Source organism: Choloepus didactylus, chromosome 7 (genome assembly GCF_015220235.1).
Source record: "Choloepus didactylus isolate mChoDid1 chromosome 7, mChoDid1.pri, whole genome shotgun sequence".
NCBI classification, from domain to species: domain Eukaryota; kingdom Metazoa; phylum Chordata; class Mammalia; order Pilosa; family Megalonychidae; genus Choloepus; species Choloepus didactylus.
Genome location: NC_051313.1, coordinates 32,804,571 through 32,830,496, shown reverse-complemented (window position 1 = coordinate 32,830,496; position 25,926 = coordinate 32,804,571). Strand labels below are relative to the sequence as shown.

The window sequence follows — 25,926 nt, the reverse complement described above, 5'->3', positions numbered from 1 at the left end:
TGCCTGGGCTCCCTCCTAAAAGCCTGTAACAAATCTGCTTTAGCCAAGGACAAAGGTCAAGAAAGTAAACCATCTCCCCAGAGGGGGAAGAATGTAACTACGGATGTTGAAAAAAAAAAAAAAAAAAAAAAAAGGCACTGATTGTATCTTAGTCCTAAACACTAACCTTAGTAAAACAAGGTCTTAGGCCCCTTTGATGATTATACTAGAGACATGATGTCCTCATACTATATGGAATGTCTTTGTTCTGAAATCATATATTGCCTTGTGCATTTCTCTTCCCTTCACAGGGTGCTAATGTCCAGATGGCTGCCACTGGAGAACTCCTATTCGTAACTCTCAATAAACCCATGTCCACTTCTGTGCCTTGTAAGCTTTTTGGTCTAGTGGCAGCACCCTCCTGTGCTCTGCATGAGTTTGGTCTGAGCCCCCAAAAACTGTAGTCCCTAAATGTGTGTACCTAGATCTAGGTTCACCAAGACATTGCAGCCTGCTTCGAGCTGGTTCATCATCAACTTTCTGCTGTATTCTTAGGCCAAAAATAGAGCCCCATTGGCAGGGAATACATGAATCATATTAGGCTTCAGTACAGAATACAGGACTATTATTCCTTCGTCTTTCAAAACACAAGGTTCTGATAAATACAGCCCTTCCAGCCATGGAAAGAACCTGAATTCTGGATTTGATATTATCCACTGGGTAGACTGCCAGCCAGAGGCAAATTCCACCAACTCACCACTTAACATCAAAGGGACAGGGCCTAGTTCATCTTTTGATCTCACTGATGCAAAAAGCAATCAACTCAATTCATAGCCACTGAAAAAGCAGAAATAGCCTGATACTTCTTGAAGGAAAGTGCTGGATAGACCCTGGTTGAGGCCCAAGGGGCAAGCCTTTGTGAGGATGCTCTTCACAACAGACCCAATGGTATTTTGGCTTTTGACAATCTTTCCCAATCTCTCCATTTTGTACATGGTCAGCAGGCAGCACTACATGAACACCAGCACAGAATACAAAGCACAGCAAAGGGAGAGGTGAAGGAGCCAGCAGTCATGTTCTGTAGGTCACTCCCTGTACATGCTTGTCCAACCCAACCACCTTCCTAATGACCTGTTGGCAGAAGCTACAGACATGAAGAGGATGGAGTTCTTGGTTATGTTGGCTACCAACACCAAGCGGGTCCCTTGTAGAAGCCCTGAAGCCAGCCTGGGAGTAGGTCTTGAGGCAGCAGTGAGCCCCTATACAGGTCAAGGAGCATCTGCTTCTTCACTTTTATCATGTGGAAGGGCTGCTCAGTCAGCACACATTCTGTGCCCCTTGTGGTCCCTTCTTTGAGGCTGATGGCAGCTTGGACAGCAGGATTGGACTTCATGTTCACCCACTGGTCTGTTGGTTTCCATGGAAGGCAACTCTCTGAAGCCTATAATGGGCACCTCATATCCCTCCTGGAAGTATTCCCTCAGGCCTGTGAGCTCCAGGGCAGGGCTGGGGGTAGCTGCATTCTGCTCTGCTCACTGCTCTAACTCCCCAGACTGGGAGGCTGCTTAACCCACACTTCAGGCTGCAGGCTGCCCTCTGCCCTGCCCTGCCCTCCCATTGTGCCACCCAGGAGTCTCCTGCAGTCAGGTTGTTGGTAGGTTTTTGATGACTGATTGTTTCAGTTGCTAAAGCCACCAGAATGCAATACAAAAGAAATGGATTGATTTTATAAAGGGGATTTATTAGGTTACAAATTTACAGTTCCAAGACAATAAAAGGGTCTAAACTAAGGCATTAACAAGAGCATACCTTTACTGAAGAAAGGCCGATGGCATCTGGAACACCTCTGTCAGCTGGGAAGGCACGTGGCTGGTGTCTGCTGGTCCTTTGCTTCCAGGTTGCATTACTTTCAGCTTCTGATTCCAGGGCTTTCTCTTTAAGTGTCTGTGGGTGCTCACTTAGCTTCTCTTAGGGCAAACTCTGGGCTTCATCTCTTAGCTTAGCACATCCAAACATCTTTCTGTCTGCATCTCCCAGGCATCTGGATCTGTGTCAGCTTTGAGCTCTCTCTCTACCCCTGAGCTCTCTTAAGGACTCCAGTAAACTAATTAAAGCCCACCTTGAATGGGCAGGGTCACATCTCCATGGAAACAACCTAATCAAAAGATTCCACCAACAATACGTCTGCCACCACAAGAGTGGATTAAAATAACAGTTTTATGGGGTACAAAACAGATTCAAACCAGCACACTGATTCAATCTCTTTACTTGTGATCGATTTGTTGAAGTCCTCTTTGTCTTCTTGAGTCAATGCAGATTGTTCCTGTGTTTGTAGGAAGTTGGCCATTAATCTAAGTTGTCTAATTTGTTGGCATATAGCTGTTCATAGTATCCTCTTAGGACCCTTTTTATTCCTGTGGGGTTATCAGAAATGTCCCCCCTCTCATTTCTGATTTTATTTATTTGTATCTTCTCTTTTTTTTCCTTGTCAGTCTACCTTTCAATTTAATTGATCTTCTCAAAGTACCAATTTTTGGGTTTGTTGATTATCTCTTTTGTGTTTTTTTGTTGTTCTCAATTTCATTTATTTCTGCCCTGATCTTTGTTATTTCTTTCCTTCTGTTTGCTTTGGGATTAGATTGTTCTTCTTTTTCTAGTTCCTCCAGGTGTGTAGTTAGGTTTTTGAATTTAGCTCTTTCTTCCTTCTTAATGTAGGCATTTAGGGCTATAAATTTCCATCTCAGCATTGCCTTTGCTGCATCCCAAATGTTTTGATATGTTGTGTTTTTATTTTCAATCATCTTGAGATATTTACTGATTTCTCTTGCAATTTCTTCTTTGACCCACTGATTGTTTAAGAGTGTGTTGTTTAACTTCAAAAATGTGTCTGTGCTTCTGTCTCTCTTAGCTTTTCCTGTGGGTCCTTCTTGCTCCCCTGGGCATTTTCTTTCTAAGCATCTCTGAGCTCTCTTCAAAATATCTCTGCCTTTTATCCTCTCATAAAGGATTCCAGCAAGGGGATTAAGACCCACCTTAAGTGGATGGGGACACATCTCCATGGAAACAACCTTATCAAAAGGTCCCACTCACAATAGGTCTGCCCCCACAAGATTGGATTATAAGAACATAGGCTTTTCTGGGGGGTATATAACAGATCCAAACTAGCATAAAGTCCTTATGAGCAAATATAAGAGAGAAAAATTCAGCTTTTGGACTTCAGCTTTAGCTCCTGCTAGACAGTTTCCTGCTGGCCTGGCTTATAAATTTTAGACTAATTTTAGCACTAGAGTCATTCTAGAGAAAAAAATCTTAGGGATGATTTGTCTGAATTGCTTCTGGGACTTCTGGAATTGACTCTCTAATCTGATTAGATTTAACAGTATTAGCAATTCTTTCTAGTGGTAAAAAGGTCACCTGACACTGGTAATCAGTCCATGAAAAGATGTGGCAATAGAGATATCCAAACTGTATCCAATGGAGATTCTTAATCGAAAAGGTGAGGTGCTGGAAGACCATGTATTTGATAGCTTAAAACACTTTTGTCAAACTGAGAAGTATAATGCTCCGAACTGCATTTGAGTAAGTGGAGAGAGAAAAGGATGAGTTCACAACTTCAAATTCTCAGCTTAAGCTCCACATATATAACCTGAAAGCTTCTCTGTCAGCTTTGAAGAAAACCCTATGTCCTGTAGCTTCAGGGCTGAGATTTATGAAAACCATACACACCGTCTCATCCTGTGAGTGGTTGAATTACAACACAAATTTAATTCCCAACTTCCCAGGGTATCGTCTATTAAAGTGAGAGCATTTATTGGGAAGGAATGGGGCTCTCAAAATTGGAATAAGGACATATGGGAAGATCGCAATGAAGCCAGGGACATTAAATCTCTAAATCTGCTGAGTCTTATTTGCCAGTAGCAGAAACCATCTCACCCATCTGATGAGGTTAACCCTGCTTTACTGGCAGAACCTATAATGGCCTCCCCTGAGGTAGTTAGAAAAACATTGAAGAATTAGAAAAACATTGCTAATTCTCCCCAAAAACCTTTCCCCATCACCCTATATTATAAGGCTTTGATGTCTTTGAGCCTCACAGGGCCCCCAAAGCCAAACTGAGTTCCCCTGCTCTTGCCAGACATGCCCTCCACTAGGTGGGAATGCTCCCCACCCAGCCTGTTCCTTGTCAGCCACACCAGCTGCACCACACTCAGTCCTCAACCCTAATGGCTTTTACTTCCTTTCCAGCTCATCGACTGATCCAAACAATTCAATCATATCCTCCCAGAGGAACCCTTACCTCTGCTTACTACAAAACTGCCTCCCACAGCTCCTGATGTTTTACTCTCCTCCTAAATCCAGCCCGTGTGGCTCTGAATGGTGTGTGGTGTCCTCCTCCCCCCAGGTTGTCAGTATATGTGACTAATAAACTGCTGTCCATTTCAGCTGTCCAGTGTTGGGTGTCATGTATTTGGCTATCTCCAGAGCCCTAGAGCAACAGCCTCCCTCACCAATGTGGTAAAGAGGAGGTGAACATACCCATCTTTGCTATCCAACCTATAACTAGACTTAAGTCCCAGCTGGCCCCAAAGGATGAAGTACAAAGTGTGACCCATGAAGAGGTGTGCTACACCCAAAAGAACTGCCTCTACCTTGGGGAAATAGTCAACCAAAAGCAATACCACATTCCTAGAGGAATTTCAGAGATTAGTGTCATCATCAAGGTTTTGAAGAATGCAATGGTGATGATTACCACCATGTACCCATTTAGTTTGCCTATTTGGCCTGTGCAGAAACAGATGCATCTTGGAGAATGACAGTGGATTATTGTAAATGTAACCAGGGGATAACTTCAATTGCATCTGCTCTTCCAGATGTGGTTTCACTGCTTCAACAAATTAAGACCTTCCCTAGGCACCTGGTGGCAGGGATGGAGGTTATGCATGGGCTCAGCAATGTGGACTTCCACTCACTAAGGCTGACCAGGCTACAGCCACTGCTGAGTGCCCAGTCTGCCAGCATCAGAGGCCAACAGTGAGTCCTCAAAATGACACTATACTTTGGGACGATTAGCTAAACTGGTGGCAGGTTGATTAGAGTGGACCACTTCCATCATGGGAGGGGCAAACTTTGTTCTTAATAGAATAGTTATCAACTTTATATATGGATTTGCCTTTCCTGCACACAATGCTTCTGCCAAAACTACCATCCTTGGACTTATAGAAAGCCTTAAGCACTGTCATGCTATTCCACATGGCACTTCTTCTCATCACGAAACTGACTTCTCAGTAAACGAAACCCGTGGGCCCATGATCATGGAATCCATTAATCTTAGCATGTTCCCTGTTATCTTGAAGCAGCTGGCTCAACAGGACAGAATGGCTTTTTGAAGATGCATTACAGTGACACTTGCAGAGCTGGGGCAGAATGCTCCAGGATGCTATATATGTTGTAAACTGTAGTTCAACATATGATGCTATTTCTCCTATAGTCAGGATTCAGGGATCCAGGAATTAAGGAATGGCAAAGGGAGTGGGACTAGTCACTATTACCCTTAGTGGTTTTTGCTTCCTGTCCCTTGAACTTTTGCTTTCCGGTTTAGAGGTTTGGATTAAAAAGGGAGGAATATGTCCAGCAGACACAGCACTGATTCCAATGAACTGGAAGTTAAGACTACCACCCAGCCACTTTGGGCTCCTAATGCCTCTGAATTAACATGCAAAGAAGGGAACTACTATGCTGGCTGACTGATCCTGATTACCAAAGGAAAATGGACTGTTGCTACACAGTAGAGGTAAGGAAGAGTATGTCTGGAATACAGGAGATCCCTTAGGGCATCTAGTAGTACTACATGCTCTTTAACCACCATTAAAGACAATGGAAAACTACAACAACCTAATTCAGGCAGGATTGTCAAAGGCCCAGACCTGTCAGGAATGAAGTTTTGGGTCACCCCAGCAGGCAAAGAACCACAACCAGTTGAGGTGCTTGCTTAGGGCAAAGGGAATACGAAATGGGAAGTGGAAGAAGGTGGTTATAAATACCAGGTATGACTACATAGCCAGTTGCAGAAATGAGAACTGTAATTGTTACAAGCATTTCTTATTTTGTTTTGAATATGTTCTTCTATATAAACTTAGCAAATATTTTTCTTCCCTCTCTTATTAACACTTTATCATACAACATAAGATATATTAATAAGTGTTACTTTTCATTATAGCATTTAAGTTACAGGACATCAAGAAGAGTGACTATCACTCAAGGACTCTGTGTCATCTTCTGGGGAAAGTCTTAGTATGTTTGCAGTTGTATTCCAGATGGTCTTATCAAGTTGGGTTGAAGTATGATTTTCTTATTGTCTTTATTTGGAGATTAAGTATGGTTTAAGGAGATGTGTACAGTACAAAGTTGACAAGGGGTGGACTATGGTGGTTAGTTTTATATGTTAACTTGGCTATGCTACCATGCCTTCTTTAATTAAATAGTAATCTAGGTGTTGCTGTGAAGGTGATTTGTAGATGAGATTAACATCTACAATAAATTGACTTTAAATAAATAAAAATCATCTTCAATAATCTAGGTTGGCCTCATCCAATCAGTTGAAAGGCCTTAAGAGCTAAACTGAGGTTTCCCTGAAGAAGAAATTTCATGTTTGGGCTATAGCTTCATCTGCTAATGTAGAGTTTCCAGCCTGCCATCCTTCCCTAGAGATTTTAGGGTTGCCAGCTCCCAAAATCACATAAGCCAATGCCATATATAAATAATGTTTCATGAGGAACCCTTCCAGCCCATCCTCTCAGCTTTCACAGGCCTCATGCTTTTGTTTATTCTTCCCAGCATATGACTACCTAGGATAGCCAGTATACCCCCATGGCAAACACCAGCACCAGACAGGCTTAACTCTAGACTTTTACTTTCTTGTTATCACAGCAAGGACCTTTCTCCTTTTCCCAACAGTTGGGCCAAGTATTTTTTTAAATGCATTTTTTTATTGTGAACTTAAACATATATACATAACAGTGATAACTTTCAAAGTACGATTTAACAAGTAGAGAGAAAATTTCAAAGAATATCATGGTCACAGTTCCACAACTTCAGCTATTTCCATTATTGTAAAATATAACAGACATACAGAAAGTTGTTAACTTTCGATGTACAACTCAACAAGTAGTTACATAAGTAATTTCAAAAATTGTCATGGGTTACAGTTCCACAGTCTCAGTTCTTTCCCCATTATGAGATAATGAGGTACATACAGAAAGGTGAAGACTTTCAAAGCACATTCAACGAATAGACATAGAGCAAATTTCAAAGGATGTTACAGGTTATGGTTCCACCATGTCATTTACCTCCTTCTAGCTATTCTAACACCCCAGCATCTAAACGTATATATATATTTATATAAAGTTTCACTATTCATAGACCTTTGTTAAATCTTATCCTGTTTGTTGCTATCTCTTTCTCTCAATCTCTTTCTCCATCTTTGGGGGTGTCTAGGCAGTGATCACCCTAACTTGTTCATATTGACAGGGGTTGTTGACAGTATGAGGCAGAGGAGTATATCTGATTGTTGTTCTTAAAGAGGGTGTTGCCTCTGGGTTTTAGGACTTGTCTGGCATAGTAACCCTCTGGTGGATTTAATTTTCTGAGAGAAAAAACTTAGTAGTGAATTTTTATAGAATCTCAGGTAGGGATTTAAAAAAAAATCTCTATCCAGAAATTTTAGTTCCATACTAGAAGACTTCTCTGGACTTCTAGTCTTCCTCACAACCAGAAATGGAAGTCATCATAATCATCCTCATAGATATTTTCTTTGGTGTTTTTGGAATATTCCAGGATGTACATAAGACTTTCAATGGAGTATGCAAAGTGGAATAAGATAATTGATTTCTACATCTTTAAACTCCTTATATACCCTTTCCTAAAACTGATCTTTCTGAGAATATCTCTGTGGTCTGCTGGTTCTCCTTTCTCACCTCTCCTCATAACCAACCCTGCCCTATTGTACAAAAAAAAAAAAGAAAAAAGAAAAAGGAGTACTTCTCACTCATTCTGAATTTCACTCGTACTTTGACCTGAGGTGCAAAAACTTTCTGAGTAACAAATGGATTATACAAGAGCGTATAGCCCCTGAGGAGGAGTTCCATGAGGGCAAAGCAAAAGGAGCCACAGTGAAAAATGCTAAAGGGGCAGTGCCTTATTATATCCAGGGGTAGACTCAGCCAATGCTTCATGCTTTCTCTGTCTAGCTTAGTGGTAGAATTCAGAAATGAGATTATTGTCACAGTTAAGTGTATTAACACTTTAATTTCCAACTCAAAGTCAGACTTTTTCTAACATAATGTAAGTGCAAGTTTGCTTTTGCTCATTAGTTTAACAGTAAAGACTACCTTTGCCCTTTAGATTATATGGCAGAACTTCCCCCAATTTGAATGAGTTAAATATGTAGCTTTAAGGTTATGAAGAAACATATACTTAAAGTACATACAATATATAGTACAATGGAAATTGCATCTTTTCAACTACTTACATTTATGATTTTGAAAGTTATAGATGCCAAATTAAAAGTGTGTGAGGAGGTCTATAATTTAAAAAGCCTGTTTTAGGGGTTACTCAAACAAGTTTGAAAACCATTGACACTATGAAACTTTTTCTCTATCATGTTTTTGTCTTTATTGCTTTTACAAGTACTGCTTTAGTAGTTTATCATTTTAGTAATTTTTGTAACAGACTTTGGAATTAATATTTCTTAATTTGTAATATTTTTAAAACCTGTTTCACCTGGCTGGGAACTATTGAAATTATAACCAGAGGGACTCTTCAGTTACCAAAGACATTAGGACTTCAGTGGGAAATTAGTTTTGTGTTGAAACAGACCTTAGTGGTTTGGTTGAACCCCATATTAATGACATGTACAACATGTTTATTTTACCATTATCTGTAATGGCCAAAAACTTGACCAAATATACAGATAAATTGTGGCATAGTCATACAATGGAATACTATATAACAATGAAAACCTATGAATTACTCTTACGCAATTTGTGGATGAATCTCACATACATAATATTGGACAAAAACATTCACTCACATAAATGCATACTGTGTGATTTCATTTATATAAAGTTCAAAACAAGCAAAACTAATCTATGGTGATAAAAAAGTCAGAATAAGCTACATAAACTTTTCTGAATGTACTTATACGTCAATAAAAACTTAAAAAAAAAAAAAAAGACCTTGTGTTTCTTGTCACCAAAATAAAACCATGGCAAATATTCTGTTAAATATTCTGTTTTACTTATCTTTTATTGTTACTGATAATGGTGATGACAGTCAGGTAAACATTTTGTTACTTAGCGTATTATTTAGCCTTAGCCTGTGCAGCCAATGCAGCTTCTTCGCGCCATTTAGCTTTCTTTGCCAGGTTCCAACTGGTTAAAGATTCATGTCGTTCTACAGCCTGCAAAAAGCAAAAAAACAAAAAACGAAAACAAAGCAAAGCACTGACTCTCTTAAAGAATGTATATACATAAAGAGACTTTGTGGAAAAGAAGAGAGAAAGGTAACTTAAAACATCTGTCAAAAATAGTATCCAAGAAAAATAGCCCTTTGAAATGTAAAAAATCATTTAAGTTGCTAGACTTCCAGTCAGCAGGATAGCTGAAGTCAGAAATTCGCCCCCAGCCCTTACTGACATACAGACATATTTGCCGAATAAAATACAACAAAAATGTTTTCAAATACTTAAGCCCAAAATCAAGAAGCTGAAATCCCCAGATGCCAGAAGTGAAAGGAACTCAGATTCATGAATTGACAGGGAATGAAAGAGACTGAAGCCAGGATGGAAGGAACTGGTTTCAGTCATGGGGCACTGGGGAAAATATATAGGCTTTCAAGAATGTGGGCTGAGAGCTGAATCCCTGCACAGAAGAGAACTAGGATCCAGATCATGGACATGGAACGGAGCTACCTATAGAAAGCTGGAGCAATCAGGAGAAGGTCCTCCTATAAAATGACTAAAACTCCTCTCACCAGTCTGAGGCTCTGGCAAGGAAATTAGCCATTTATCAGAAGGAAAGTTTGCCTGTAAAAGAACAGATATTCAGCAGGAATATCAGCATATTCAATCATTAAGAGATCAGAATTCTAGCTTGAAAATAGATCTGAGAATATGATCCAAATGCAGCACAGAGAGATAAAGTGACAAAAAAAAAAAAAAATAGAATTAGAAGTTCCAACGCAAGTTCATAATAAGAGGAGAGAATAGATAGAATGGGGAGGAGGACATATTTGAAATTATGACAGCTTAGACTTTTAAGAACTGAGGAAAGACATGAGTCCTCAGACTGAAGAGCACATGAAGTCCTTACCAGGATAAATGCAAATTTAATAGACATTGATGGATATCTAATATGCATCTCATCTTTGATATATTTTGCCCCCACTCCTACCAGTTCCTTTCTCAGCCTTACATATCTCAATAAATGGCAATGTCATTCACCCAGTTGCTCAAGTCAAAAGCCAGGCTTTCAAACTTCATTCGTTTTTTTTTCTCTCTCTCTCTCCTGCTCCCATGTTGAATTCACCACAAAGTTTTATCCTTTATACCTCCCCCAGATATTGGTGACCTTTTCTCCACAACCATCAGCCACAATCCTACTTAAGGTACATACATTACATACATACTTAGTTAAGGTACATGCATAAGTAACCAGGTAACTCATGTACCAGGATTTCTATAGAGGGGTGATCTACACTGACTAGAAACTGAGGGCAGGAATGTATTGATTCAGTAGAAGATGTTTGCTCCCCAAGCAGAACTGTCAAGTGTTCCACTAAAATGTAGAGTTTTATCAGCATCCCAACACCAGAAAAGAGGGCCAAAATGAGTCTAGATTAATGATCACCAAATGAAAAATGGATTTGGGAAGGAAAAGATGGACAGCAGTGACAAAAATAGAAGGTAGTGCAAGAAAAAAGGCAACAGATGTTGGTATTTCTGATCAGGATCAGAAGAGGTGGTGAAAAGTATTTGAAACAGGGATATATTTTGAAAGTTGACCAACAGGATTGCTGATGTATGCTGACTCATTCATGAGCAGCTGCAAAGATGGTGTGCAAATAAATGAAGATGAGAAAGAATGGGGAGGGGCAGGTGGCTCAGGGTTATTTTTGTGGAAGAATCAATTTTGGATATGGTAGATTTGAGATGTCCTTTAGACATTCAAGAGGAGATATGTCAAGAAACTAGCTGGCTACAAGAGTTTGAAGTTCAGCTGAGATGTCTTGGCTGAAATAAAAATATAAGAATCAGTGGAATAGAGAATACTGAAAGCCATAAGAATTAATGAGATACCCAAGGGAGCAAGGATAGATAGAGAAGATGATAAAGGACTGAACCATGGGGATATTCCAACATTAAGAGTCCAGAAAAGAGGAGGAGACTCAGAAAGAGTGGACAGCAGAAAAACTATGGTGTGTGGTACCCTGGAAGTCAAGTGAAGAAAAGAAAAAAAATTTTGCTTCCCAATGCTCTCATTACACAAAACTTCTGAGGACTCTCATGTTAATACAATGGATAATTTACATTCTCCAACAAAACGTAAGTGAAAATGTCATGTTAGTCTAGTACAATGATTTATTTTTATATATCATTTTATAGCAAATTGCTTCCTTATGTACCAAAATATTCCTTTCCTACTTGGAGAAGGGAGGGGCTTGTTACTCATGTACCAGATTTCTATAGATGGGTGATCTACACTGACTAGCAACTGAGGGCAGGAATATACTGATTCAGTAGAAGACATCTGCTAACCAAGCAGAACTGTCAAGTGTTGTGCCAAAATGTGGAGTTCTATTAGATTCCAACACCAGAAAACAGTGCCAAAATGAGTCTCAATTAGTGATCACCGAAGTGGAGTGTTCCCCTGTGGTGGGAACCACAGTATCCACTGCGGTAAAAGAACAAAATTTTAGAACATTTAACCTTCCAAAGGAAAAAAATTCTGCTAATATTTAATAAAGGAATTGATGAATAGAGCTCTCTGTTTGCAAGAAACGAAGGCATCCTGAAGGACCTGTGATATTTTCAGTACTGTTAATATGGATGAATGAAATGTTTCCTTTTGTTTGTGTTTTTTTGCCCCCAAATGACATGTATCTTTAAATACTTACATACATAATTTTCTAAACTTCAAAAGAGTCTCCATACAGCTTCTGTGGGTTTTGGGTTTTGAATCTATATAAAACTGTAGCACCTTCCAATTATTGTGGAAGAATAAATAATATGGACATCAGGGGTGGTAGAAAGTACTGGATGAATTTCAACAAAAGCCTTTGCATAATTGGTAGGTGAGATTAAAAATGATTACTGTGATTTAATAAGCACAGCTAATGATGTAATTCTTCTACTGGATCTACATATCAGTGCATGGCATATTTTTCAGTTATGACAACCATTATAACCAAATATCAAAACTGCAAGTTTTTTTGGCAATAAAGCATTGTTTATTTTATTTTTATAAATTTTATTTACATAAATTATAGTGTTCTTATATGAAAATATTCTTGTTAGTCTTTTTTTGTGAGAAAAAGGTTTTATATCATTTACACATAAAACTTTAGGGAAAGTAAAATGTTTATTGTGAATTAAAGAAAAAAGAGGGGAGATCAATTGGGTCAAATGCTAGGACAACAAAGGTGAGAAGCTTGGTTATCCTTGGTGATCTTGATGAGAGCAGTTCGGTGGAGGGTAGAAAAGAGAATGGCAGGAGGGAAGGAGAAGACAGTATGTGTAGATAAGCCTACTGAAAAGGCTTGCCACAGAGAAATGGCACAGTAGCTGGACCAAGAGAATTTTGTTTTCACTTTTCTGTTTGGTAGAAATGGTATAGTAGAAAAGGAAAAATTAATGATGATAAGGGAAACCTGAGAATTGCTGGAATGAAGTCCTTGAGAAGACAAAATGGGATGGGATCTCATGCACAATTAGAAAGATAACCTTTAGATTGGAGTAAGGATAACTTATAACAGGCAGAAAGGCAAAGTATATGGCTTTATGTGCGGTGAGAGTGGAAACTGTTTTGACTGCTTCAGTTTTCTCAGTGAAGTAGAAAGAAAGATCATAACCAAGGATTGTAGAGGTGTGAGGTCCGAGGAGATGAAAGGCACAAAATAGTCCAAGCACTGGGCTCCCTTCCCTGTGCTTAAGAGGCATCTGTATTTTATTTTCTGCAAGCTCTGCCTCTGTATTGGTTGCCCATTTTTCTTTGGGTTTGTTATAGGCTTGGTAGAGCTTCTGATAGTTTGAGGAAAGTAGCTCTTGGTATGTGACATGTTTTGTATTTTTCCCAGTTTCTCATTTTTATTTTGCTTTATTTGTGGTATTTTTTTCTCTTTTTTTTTTGCCATGCAGGATTAAAAAAATTTTTCTGTAGTTGAATTTATCAATCTTTTCTTGTACAGATTCTGGATTTTGCCATACTTAGAAATGTGTTCTGAACTCCAAAATTATGAAAAAGAGTTCCCTCATATTTTTATCTGGTGAGTTGATGGCTTCACATTTACTGTTCAAATCTTATATCTAACAGCAATGTATTTCTACGTAAGAAGTATTTTTGGGATGTTTCAATATTATTTGTTGATGAACTTATCTTAAAGACAAAGCCAACTCCCTGGCAACGTAGAATATGACTCCCGGGGAGGAATGTAGACCCGGCATCGTGGGACGGAGAACATCTTCTTGACCAAAAGGGGGATGTGAAAGGAAATGAAATAAGCTTCAGTGGCAGAGAGATTCCAAAACGAGCCGAGAGGTCACTCTGGTGGGCACTCTTACGCACACTTTAGACAACCCTTTTTAGGTTCTAAAGAATTGGGGTAGCTTGTGGTGGATACCTGAAACTATCAAACTACAACCCAGAACCCATGAATCTCGAAGACAGTTGTATAAAAATGTAGCTTATGAGGGGTGACAATGGGATTGGGAAAGCCATAAGGACCACACTCCACTTTGTCTAGTTTATGGATGGATGAGTAGAAAAATAGGGGAAGGAAACAAACAAACAGACAAAGGTACCCAGTGTTCTTTTTTACTTCAATTGCTCTTTTTCACTCTAATTATTATTCTTGTTATTTTTGTGTGTGTGCTAATGAAGGTGTCAGGGATTGATTTAGGTGATGAATGTACAACTATGTAATGGTACTGTAAACAATCGAAAGTACGATTTGTTTTGTATGACTGCGTGGTATGTGAATATATCTCAATAAAATGATGATAAAAAAAAAAAAGACAAAGCCAATATTTCATACAGAAAATACCCATTTAATGGGGCTATTTATATGATCCGAATAAGCTATCTATTCTTGTGCCAATTCTGCAGTGTAAACTATCATTGCTTTTTTAATATCCTTTGGCGCTAGTCCTCCTTCAATACTATACATTTTTAGTATTTACTTGTGAATCTTGCTTAGTTTTCTACATGAATTTTAGATTCAGTTTATCTACTTCCAAAACAAACCCCACTGCTATTTTTATTGGAATCATGTCAAATTTATACATTTAGAGAAGACTGCCATCTTTAAGATACTGAGTCTTCCCATCTAGATTATGGGATTTCTTGGGTCATGTCTTCTCTTGTAGACACTGGAAATGTTTACAAGTTTCCTTCAAAAAGATTTTCCACGATTTTGAAGTTTATTCTTAGGTATCATCTTTTTCTGCTGTTGCTGTTTTAAGTGGTTCGTATTTCTGTTCTCTTTTTCTCTTTTCTAACTGGTTGTTGAATAAGCAGCAAAGTGAACATTTAAAAACCTTATCATTCCCTTGCTTAAAACTCTCCATTGGGTCCCCAACATGTTTAAAAGGAAATCCAAACTCTTTGCAATGTCTTATAAAGTCTGATACTGTCTGGATCCTCCCTGTCTCATACCATCTCCTCTTTGCTCATTCTGCTTCATTGACACTAGCTCTTTTCTGTTTCTTAACATCCCAAACCCTTTCTCATTCTCGGCTTTGCATATGCTGCTCCTTCCTTCCCCTGGTCTATGACCCGTTTATTCCCATCTTCCCCAGAGAGCGCTTCCCTGAACACCCCATTTAAAGTGACCTCTCCCAGGTACTCACTATTTTATCATGTTCATTTCCTTAATTGCACTTTTAACTCCTATTGATCACTCCATTTATCCCCAGTAGAAAATAAGCTCCAACCTGTCTTTTTTTTGGTCACTGTATCCTAGCCACAAGCATAGTGTCTGGCATACGGCAGGTGCTCAAAAATATTTAGAATATTAATGATTGGAAATCAGTGTGTCTGCTGTTAGAATTTTGGAGAAAAGGAAACAGAATTATAGCTGATACCATACATGGAACTCAACTCAGCTTAACACAGAAAAATCTTGCTATTAACAACAAAGTCATATCTAATTAGTGTTTGTCTCTTCAACTGTGGAAGAAGTAATATACTAACCATTAAAATATTCTTACAAAGTGAGGAATCATCAACTTGGTGAGTTGGTTATCTAGGGTAGGTTAAAAGTAAAAGATGATCAGATGTATTTATTTTGATGTTTGAGGGTTCAGTGCAGTAATATTTAAGAAATTCCCCATTTGATGACACTAGTTTCCAAGCATAGGTTCTTTTCCAAGCTAACAGGAATAAATGGGTGTTAATACGAACTAGTAAGCTTAGAGGTCCTAGACCTGTGTGAAGTTACTGAGCTCAGATACCCCTTGAGGAATAAGGGGGGCAGAATCACAGGACTGGGTTGAATGGTAATTAGCTAAACGTGTCCAGAGAGTGAGGATATATGGATGCAAGCAAACTATTCTGTGTGATGTCGCTGTCAAAAATCTAGTTCCAAATGCGGCCATACTTCTAAAACACAGTGTTCATATCCAAGAATATTGTAGATGACATAATGAAGAGGGATACTGGTAATCTGGAGTATGTCCAGAGGAGAGCTCTGAAACAGAAGTTGTCAAAGACAGAGAAGTTAAGACTGGAGAAGGAAAGACTCATAGGGGTGTGTATGATGTCTCCTGATTTTTCTGGGACTGATTTTTGTGGCAAAAAGTGACCAGCAGATAGAAGGTTTGGGAGCAGAAAACAGAATTAGAGAGTCATCAGCTCTTACTCTTTTTTTGGAGATGTTAAAACAGAGGCCATACAATGGGGATGGCAGAGAAAGGGCTCATACATAATATAAGACAAACCAATGGCCTCTGTGATCCCTTCCAACTTTTGCATTTCATGATTCTATGCAACAGCTAACCAGTTCAGGATTTAAAGAGAAGTCTGGGCTGGGTAACTTTCACCCAACAAAGTTTTCCTTCTTGGGCAGATTTTAACCAAACTGTAAACTACCCTGTTTTTGTTTATAAGTGGGAACAAGCTTTTGTTTCTCTTGGCCATATAGTTAATTTGTTGACTCAAATTTCCATGAATAACCCTGTTTCTAGTACCATAGATACATATGGGTGACTCTGGGTCTCAGTGACTAAATTGTTCTTAGATCAAAAGAACAGCAATATTCCTTGAATTCAAAACAAAGCCCATGATATTTCTTAGAATTCACAAGTCTATTTTATTTTAAAGAGGTACTTACCCGTTTAGCTGACGCAATCACAGCAAAGCAGGCAATAATTGTGAGTCCAATCATTATGTAACAAGCTTTTACTCGAGCTTTGTTTCTTGCAGCATCTATCATTTCTGGCCTAAACCAAGATACGTATTTTGTTAATTTTATTAAAGTAATATGATTTTCTGGCAGGCATGATAATAATGATCTGTTATATAAATGTTCTACAAATTTCCCCGAATGCAAACTGCAGATGTGAGAGACTTCCAAACACTAGCACATTACCTTACCAATTCCAATTAACAGGTATTTACTCAGATTTTAACTGGTGTTAGCCATTATGAAACCACAGTATAGTGTATTGCTCAAAATATAACTACTAGGGATCATGGCTAATGTGATTCTCTGTTGTCTCTTCATGGACTGGGATAAAGTGGGTTAAAGCATGTGTAAATTTATGACATAGTCAGTTGCTCTATTAATCTCTGTTTCCAGTTTTGAACAGACTTTTTTTTAAATCATTTTCATCACTGTTTTTCTCACTGTCCTACCAATCTCTTCTTCCTCTCTCCCCTCCTATCTCAGTTAAAAAGACTATCATACATTTTGTGAGAACGACTGCTAGAGAAAATCCCTTCATGATTTCACACAAAGTCTTCAGAAGTGCTCAAAATCACAATAATCTGTCAAAGAAAAACAAAAAAATACCCCACATTTTCTTGTTGTCATTATTCTGAAATTTGATATGCTAGTAGTTATATTTTGAGCAATTAGTATCTAGTATTGGGCAGCATTATTTATTAATAAAATTATATGCAAGTTGTCCAACATCAACAATACTACTTATAAAGTATTATTACAAAAGTAATCTTGGGTGGGCTTTTATTTTGAAATACACTTTGACAATTTGCAACAATATAAAGTGTTTATAAATATGCATAATTATTTTTAATTATGCCTTATTCTTGAGAATGTATTCAGTGTCATTCTTTATCTAATGTCAAATATACATGGTGCATAATTACATAAAAAATATTCAAGAAAGACAAGTTGCAATTTCTCTTAAAAATGAAATGCTTCAACTTTTCCCACTAGCTGAAAGAGCACAGAAAATGAATATGTAGCCTGTTTTCCTTAGATATTAGGCAGAATGACATATGTTTCAAGCAGTTAGGTGAAAACAGATTCAATTTGTGAATATGGAGACATTATTAGATTATTTTTGTTGCTGAGTTCTGTTTTAAATGGAACCTAAAAGATCGGATCTTCTTTTACCCATCCGTCTGGCTTTGTGATCTGTTATACCAAAATTAGTTTAACACTGAAAAAACAAGACAAATTACAGCTATTATTAAACATCATTAAAGTGTGGTACAAAAATTATATATCATTCATTAATTATATGCCCATTAAGAGCATACAACGTGAAAGCTGTTTATATTGTAATTCTAATACTTACCTTAGCAGGAATATCCCTCCTAAATAGCAACATTTACAGAAAAAGACTGTGGAAAATAATAAAATGAAAAATATTCAAATACTTTCATGTTTCCAATTCAAAACCACCATTTTTTATAGCAATATTGTTCATAGTTAAATGTTCATAACTGTTTATAACACTTCTTTTGACTGTGATCCTGGGGAAATTAAAATTGTTTTTGTAAAAGGGGTCTCTGCACACACACATACAGACATATTAATGCAATACTTGGCATAGTGTCTCTGAGAATGATACAATTTACAGTAATGCTGATTCTTTACATTTTTGATTTTGGTATAGCACTAGACATCAAAATCCAAAAAAAAAAAAAAAAAAAAAAAGTTGAGGGTGGTGTTTGTTTTCTGTTTTGCGTAAGTATTCTTCTTCATCTTGCATTGAAAGTATTAAATTCTCAGGCATTAATTAAAATTTGATAACCAGGGCTTGTAATGGTAAAGGCTTTTCTAAGGCTTGTTTCTGCTTTGGGCTAAGTTCATAGTTTGGAGTCTGTAGGTCACAAAGCACATAAAATTTGTTTTATAATTTTAGAAAATGTTCTTGTGATTGAATAAATGCTGAGTGTAGAGTTCAAATTTCATGGCATAAGCCATTCCTCATTAAGTGACTTGAACCAAGAAATGAATTAAAATGTTTGAGAATTCATTGAGTGAATATCTTCCAACACATGTTCCTTGCCATTTATTTGAGTGTTCTTGTTAATTGGCAAACTAATAAACAGTTAAACTGCAGGCAATACGTGCAGAATGAGAGGTAGGTCCGGTTTCCATTATCCTGTCTAAAGAGGATAAACAATGTCAGAAGACCTTATTTCACATGATGGTTCTAGTTTCCCTCTCTCTCTCTCTCTCTCTCTCTCTCTCTCTCTCTCTCTCTCTCTCTCCTTGTCTCTCTCGTGTTGAGAAGGTTTTGGGGCTTGATATAAATTGGAACTGTAGAAGGATGATTTTACAGGTTACAATTACTTCCTGGAGGTTAAATTATTGGTTCCAGTTTTATCTCTGAGCCAACCTCCATCTGGGTGGGATAAGGCTGGCGAAGAGGCCAGCGACGCTACGCTCTTGCAAGTCCCACTCGGAGTAAACGTGGGGCTTGAGGGCTGCAGAACAGCGTCCGTGGGACGTCTCCACCTTCTTCCCAGGAGACTGTTCAGCTGCCCCACGAGCCACGGGCCATGAGCCACGACTGGGGACTCGCCGGGTGAAGCAGGGAGCCGCCCCTGGGCCCTTGCCCAGCTCCCTCTCTGGGGCCCCAACCAGGACGGCGGCTGTACGCTTGGCCAGTACCTGCTGATTGGCCTAAGGCTGCCCCTCCACGCCTCGCCACCCGGAGCTCGCTGGGGACCGGTATCTGGGCGACGGTGGAAGGGCCCACTGAGCGTCTGGGTTTTTGCCCAAGGTCAAAATCTCCCTGTAACCTTGGCTGCCTACTGTCCGGTCAAGGAAGTTGGGACATTTAGCAGCGCTAGGAGCCGCAAATTAAATCATTAAGGTGATGGGTGTTGCTGGGAAGAACTGTGTGGCTTTTGCGCCCACCTTCTCTCCTGGTGGGTGGTCCCGCACCCCTAGCGGCCGGGATCCGACCCTCCCCCGGCGGGAAACCCGGGTCGCGGCACCAGTCACACTTACGGGACCCGAGGCGGGATCTCCTCCATCGATTTGAAACGCCCAGTCCACAGCAGGATTTTCTTGTCGAATTGCGAAGGCCTGTGCTCGGCGGGCACCCTGTGAACCTTTCCTGCTACGAGAGCGACGGGGATGGTCGAAGGAAGGCACCGACCTCATCCCGTCTCAGCGCGCGCTCACTCCCGGATCCCCGGCCCCTGGCTAGCGGTTCCGCGCTCCCCTCCCTCCCGCTGCACGAGCAGCCCCTCCGCGCGCGCTCACCGGGACCTGCGGGACCACGGCCGCTAGAGGCCCCATCGCTGGAGTAGCGGGGGAGGCTCCAGACTGGAGAAGCCGCGAACCGCCGGCGCGCGACTTCTAAAGGTGTTCCGGGCGCGCAGCGAAACGCGAGCCCCAGGCGGAGATGCAGGAGGCTCCCGACAGCGGCGAGCATGCTGGGTTCTTTTCCAGCGCCCGCCCTTGCTGGGAGAGCCCGAGCACTGTCCGCGCCCTCGCGCGCCCCGCCCGGTCCCCGCGCCCTCCCATGGGAGCCCAGGACGCAAAGCTGGAGCTTCCGGCGCACACACGCGGCTCCGGCCCCCACCGGAGACCCTGGACCAGGGCGCGGAGCCCTCGGCTGAGGGAGCACCTGTCTGCTTGAAAGCTCCAGGACGCGGAAGCTCATCATCTACTGGGACAGCTCGCTGCAGCTTTATTTCCATTAGGCTTTAACGCTTTGGTTCTAATATTTGGTGCCCTGGAGAATAAATCTAAACCCTCTCCACCAGGAAGATCCAACAGTCTTTCGAGTGCAGGAGAGTTCAAATATTTACCAAATAAATGTAAACACATTCAACAAACTTCTGATTTTCCCATAAGATTTTTTTGAAGTTAGCTTCTCACCGCCCCGCTCCCCCCATACCCTTTTCCTCTTTTCTTGGCAGAACAGCCGCATTTCTCACAACTGTTTTTTTCCCACCTTCCCATTTCTCAGTAAACTCACGAACTCTTTGAACTCCCTTCAAAATTGTGCTTTCTTCTTCCATCTTCCACCATCCCACCTCTGGTAACAGGAGTGAGAATCTTCAATTCTGTGCCATCTAAATGGGGACAGGGACTCAGACACAATGGTTGGAGAGAAAGGTTGCAAGAAAACCATTGAATATGAAGGAATTTACTTATTCCTATTCAATGCCTACCCCACCCTCCTCTCCTATTTACTGCCTCTGAAGTTCCTTCTATACCTGGAAGATGCCTCACACTATTAGCTGGATTTCCAGATATTTGTTTTCTTCCTTACTAGACTGTCAGGCTTGTGAAGACAGGCACTTCTCTTTCTGAACTGAGTGTCTTTCACATGGAGGTGTTGGGCATAAGAGAACAGTTGAATGCTCCTGTAAAGAAACAGGCATTTAGAGGAGTGATTGTGGGAAGAGCATGGACTTTGTAGTCACACCTGGTTTGAAATCCTGGATTTGTGACTTAAGAGTTGTGCAAGCACAAGCAAGTCATTTATGCTTTCAGCCTTGGTCTCATTTCTAAAACAAAAATTCCATTCTTTCAGACTCATTCATGCAATGACTACTTATGAAAACCCACAACATGCCAGATGCTTCTGGAAGCTGGGGACAGAGCAGGGACCACATCAGGTAGTAATTAGTGGATGAAGAAAAGTAAAACAGCATAAGAAGGGGTGGAGTGGGAAAGCTATTTTAGAAAGGATTGTTAGGGACCCTCTAAATGCACCTGGCATAAAATAACACTCCAAACGATGCTATGATTTCTTTCCTGTCACATTCTGTTTAGTCCCAAAATACAAGGATATTTTGACTCATGAAATTTCCTGTAGGGAGCTCAGGAGGCTGTGAGCTCTCTGAAGGCAAGGATTATTCCCCAGTATTCACCATGATATCCCCAGGATGTAGCTGAAAAATGGGCACTTTGTAGATATTGAATAAGTGTTTGTTGTGGGAAAATGGCCTGAGCTTGGAATGCGTCCTTGGCAAACTCAAGGGTGCGGACATTGGAACACCAAGTTCTGCCTGGACGGAACACTGTCCAGGGCAGCACCCGCATTGTTTATGCAAGAAGCATGCAAGTCTCGAATGGCCTGTCCCTGACTTTCTATCTTGCTAACTTCCCTATCTTGCCTTCTCCGGCCTGTTAGCAACTCCTCTATTTCCTGTGATAAAATGAAGCTAATAAATGTGATGTAAAACAAGCGGAAGCACTCTTTACAACTAGGCTCTGAGTCCCCTGTTCCCATCTTTGCTGCAACTGTTACACTGTTTCTTAAGTTCGGCGTCGCCTCGGGACAACAAGTGGTGTCCAACATGGGGCGGATAGTCTGGGAGAAGGCTCGCGGCAAGAGAATTTGTGGTTACAATATCTGCGCAGGACCTCGGGTGGAACTTGAAGGCCTTCTACGTCCTCAAAGGTAAGGACACCCCTGAGCATTTTGTAAAGCAGGGTTACCATGGGAAACGGAGACAGCATGACTAAGTATCGACCTTATGTCTGTCTCCTCTGTCAGCTCTTGAAAGCTGGCGGTGCTAAGGCAAGTGAATCTCATATTCTAGAGCTCTTGCAAATTGCAGAAAAGTATTGCTCTTGATTTCCTTCTCTTGGCTCCCTGGAATCTAGTGATTGGGATAAGGTGGGTAGAGTTGAAGAAATTGCATATACAGGGAGTCCCTTTGCCAGTCACTATTTGGTCCACTTGGACCTCGATTAAGTCAGTTTTGGAGCCCCTCCAGACAGAGGATGAGGAGGAGAATGATGATGATGACCCGGCGGACCCAGAGGGTGAGGATCCTCTCTCCCTTAAGCCACTGTCTCTGTCGCCCTCTGCTCCCCCGTTTCAATTTGAGGAGCTTCCACCGCCTCCTCCTCCTCCCCAGCCTGTACCGGGAACAAAAACCCCCCAGTTATCTTCTATTCAACAAGGCACTTTAGATTTGGAATTTTGGGAACTAGTCAGCTACGTCCTTAAGAAGAAACATGAATTAGGAAGCAAAATATTGGTCTCAACCTTAATGACCTGGGGGCTAGTTTGCACTGCCCTATGTCCCCTTCAATCATCCATTCAGCCCAGGGCTTCCCCTGAGGAGTCTGACAAAAAAAGGATGTAATTAAGAAGGAGAAAGATTGGCCACCTCCACCTCCTCCACCTTTGCAGGATGAGTAACACAAAAAACAAATTCCTATTGCTAACAATTCTCGGCGTCCTGTAATGGAGCAATGTAACACCTATACAGTCCATTAATCCCTGCCAAAAGACTGTTTATTACTGTTTCAAAATGCACTAACTGAAGTATTTTAAATATTTAGCATCATTCTAACAAGTTTGATTTTAATGGTAATAGCATGTTGTATAAAAGGTATAAAGAATGTTTTTCTAATTAAAAGGAAAAAGTAAATAGCTTTGTTCTAAATGACTGATTGTTTAAGAATGTAGGATGAAACCTAAATGAATACAGGAGGTTGCAAAAGGTTTGTGAAGTGAGAAATTTATTTGTGTAGTTAAAGTTAAAAAATAAATACAGAACGCTGTAAAAGGTTTGTGGAAACTACTTCTGTGGTCAAAGTTAAAAAACGGTAAAAACTAGTAATAACTGCTTAACAATAAAACCTCACAACTTAAAGAAAAAAAGATGGTTTTGTAAAACAAAATAGCATTAAATATTCTAACCACCACCTAAAGCAGTAATTAATATTCAATGTTGTATGTATGTGCCTAATAATTCACAAAATATACTCCTGCTGTTTTACTATCAACCCAGCTTTAGATAGAATTTATTGGGAAAAATGTCGAGGGACTGATAGTTTACTACTGTTGAATGATTCCTATGGAGTGGTCACTGACTGATCCCCTAAGGGGAATGCAGTTCAGAATTGCAGTGGTACAAATGAGTCCTCCTCAGCACGTGAGAAACTAAAATGGCATATCAGCCAATATAATCATGCTAGTATTGTTACTAATTCACCGCATCCCCTTATTTGGCATGGTACAGGCATGGTCCCACCATGGCCCATGCTAGGTGTGGGCCCCCCTCAAGATACCATTTGGAAAATTCCCTTGAGCTTGGAGCAAGTTAAGTTATGGAATGGCACTCATCACCACCACACAAATCATTAGTTAGAATTCATGTCTTTCCTCAATTTTACCATACAAGTTTGTGTTCATGACCCATATGTCTTTTGGGTTGGTAATTTATCAATTAATATGTCCAGTCAGGAGGTAGTTTGCACAGCTAATAAAAGCTGCCACTTATGTACTTGTTTGAATTCCACTTTGAATCGTGATAATATTACGGTTCTTGTACTACGTCGGAGAAAAGGCATATGGCTGCCGGTATCTCAGTCAAGACCGTGGGAGTCTTCTCCGGACATGCATATCCTGCTTACTATTTTTCAAAAAATAACCAAACGTACCAAGCACTTTATTGGCATGCTAATTGCGCAGATTTTAGGCATTATTGCAATAACTACAGTAGCAGCGGTGGCAAGGACTGCCTTGCATCAGAGTATTCAGACAACAGAATTTGTACAACAATGGCATAAGAACACCAGTCAGGCATGGGGAGAACAGTTGAGAATAGACAAAGAAGTAAATAATCACCTGATGGATTTAGAAAATGCTGTGTTATTGATGGGAGAGGAAGTCCAGAATATACGAATGCAGCTGCATTTAAAATGTGATTGGAATACATCTAGTTTTTGTATCACTCCCCACACTTACAATCAAACAGCCACATCGTGGCAATCAGTGAAAGGCCACCTGTTAAGACATAAGAAAAATCTCAGTATTGATGTTAATCAGTTACAAGCTGATGTGCTTGCAATGCAACAAGCAAATCTGCAAGTTTTGTCCTCATCAGAAACATTTGCAGGCATTGCTGATGAAATTGAAACCCTTATCCCTATAAATTGGGTTAAGAGCTTAGTTGGTGGGTTTGCGGGGGGTTATTTGTTATCTGCATTATATTAATTTGTTTATGCTTAGTCCTCAGATGCACAAGAAAAACCGTCTACGAACTAATGCAAAAGGAAAGAGCTCGCTCAGTTTTCTTCTCTATACAAAAACAAAAAGGGGGAAATGTGGGAAAATGGCCTGAGCTTGGAATGTGTCCTTGACCTACTCAAGGGTGCGGACATTGGAACACCAAGTTCTGCCCGGATGTAACACTGTCCAGGGCTGCACCTGCATTGTTTATGCAAGAAGCATGCAAGTCTCGAATGGCCTGTCCCTGACTCCCTATTTTGCTAACTTCCCTATCTTGCCTTCTCCAGCCTGTTAGCAACTCCTCTATTTCCTGGGATAAAATGAAGCTAATAAATGTGATGTGAAACAAGCGGAGGCACTCTTTGCCAACTAGGCTCTGAGTCCCCTGCTCCCATCTTTGCTGCTACTGTTATTCTGTTTCTTAAGTTCTGCGTCACTTCCCAACAACAGTTTGTTAAATAAATGCATGTGAATCTTCAAAAATAGAAATCCTCCATCAGGAATAATTTATGAAAAACTGATACTTGAGAACAAAGTATGTCTCTTTCAACCTTGTATCTCTAATGTCTATCAGCAAGCCTAGCACATAGCTGCCTCCAAATAAATACTGAAGGAGTTGAACTGAATGAATTCTACTTGAGTGTGTTGTTATAGATAATATTTGATTGTTCCAGCATTATGCTATTAGAAAATTCTTCCAAAATTTTTTCAAATGTGTGACTTTATTCTTTTAATATTTTGTTTTTCTTCATGGCACTGAGAGGGAATATCCAGAGAGCTAGAGATAAACATTTCTGAGAAACAACATGTTATTAATAGTTTACCAAGGAATATTAAACTAGCTAAATAAGTTTATTTCCTTGGAGAGAACCAAATGTCATTCATGTACACTTGATTTTCTAACTTTAGTTCAAGCTTCTTTAGGATTGTTGAATCATAGGGTGCTTATGTCATGAGAGAATGAACAATTTGCATTTTATTATGTATTCCAGATGGGATTAAACTATCACAATTTGGCAGTGGTATCCATAAAATAAATTATTTACAGATGCATGATGGATGTTTTCTTTAGTACTAGAATTAGAACAAAAAATATCTAAGCTACTTCTAATAGAAGAAGAAAAACAATTGCATTCCTTTATTATTATTATTTTTTAACCTGCTCAGCACATTCATTCATTCATTCATTCAACAGATATTTATTGAGTGTCTCCTATGAGCCTGACACTGTTCTGGGCTCTGAGGTTACAGCAGACAATCAAACA

The 25,926-nt window shown here is 39.9% G+C and overlaps 1 protein-coding gene, 1 long non-coding RNA gene and 1 pseudogene across 4 annotated transcripts; 1 reads left to right on the top strand and 2 right to left on the bottom strand.

Moving 5' to 3' along the window:
• Positions 1–446: 446 nt before the first annotated feature.
• On the bottom strand, positions 447–1,372 carry LOC119540515 (annotated as a pseudogene).
• Positions 1,373–9,256: 7,884 nt separating this feature from the next.
• FAM162B (family with sequence similarity 162 member B) lies at positions 9,257–20,463 on the bottom strand. Of its 3 annotated transcripts, none has more exons than XM_037844443.1 (4): positions 20,306–20,463; positions 19,681–19,792; positions 16,582–16,690; positions 9,257–9,436 (listed from the first exon to the last, which is right to left on the bottom strand). In XM_037844443.1, exons 1-4 carry the CDS (start codon positions 20,376–20,378, stop codon positions 9,338–9,340), a joined length of 393 nt encoding a protein of 130 aa, XP_037700371.1. In that variant the 5' UTR covers positions 20,379–20,463; the 3' UTR covers positions 9,257–9,337. The 3 variants fall into 3 exon arrangements, with proteins under 3 accessions (XP_037700371.1, XP_037700373.1, XP_037700372.1); XM_037844445.1 differs by lacking the exon at positions 20,306–20,463 and adding an exon at positions 19,939–20,287 and having other exon boundaries at positions 19,681–19,789; XM_037844444.1 differs by lacking the exon at positions 20,306–20,463 and adding an exon at positions 19,939–20,282.
• Positions 20,464–21,551: 1,088 nt separating this feature from the next.
• LOC119540162 lies at positions 21,552–25,287 on the top strand. The gene is made up of 2 exons (XR_005218045.1): positions 21,552–22,093; positions 24,662–25,287. It is a non-coding gene; the product is annotated as an uncharacterized LOC119540162 (long non-coding RNA).
• The last annotated feature ends 639 nt before the right edge of the window (positions 25,288–25,926 follow it).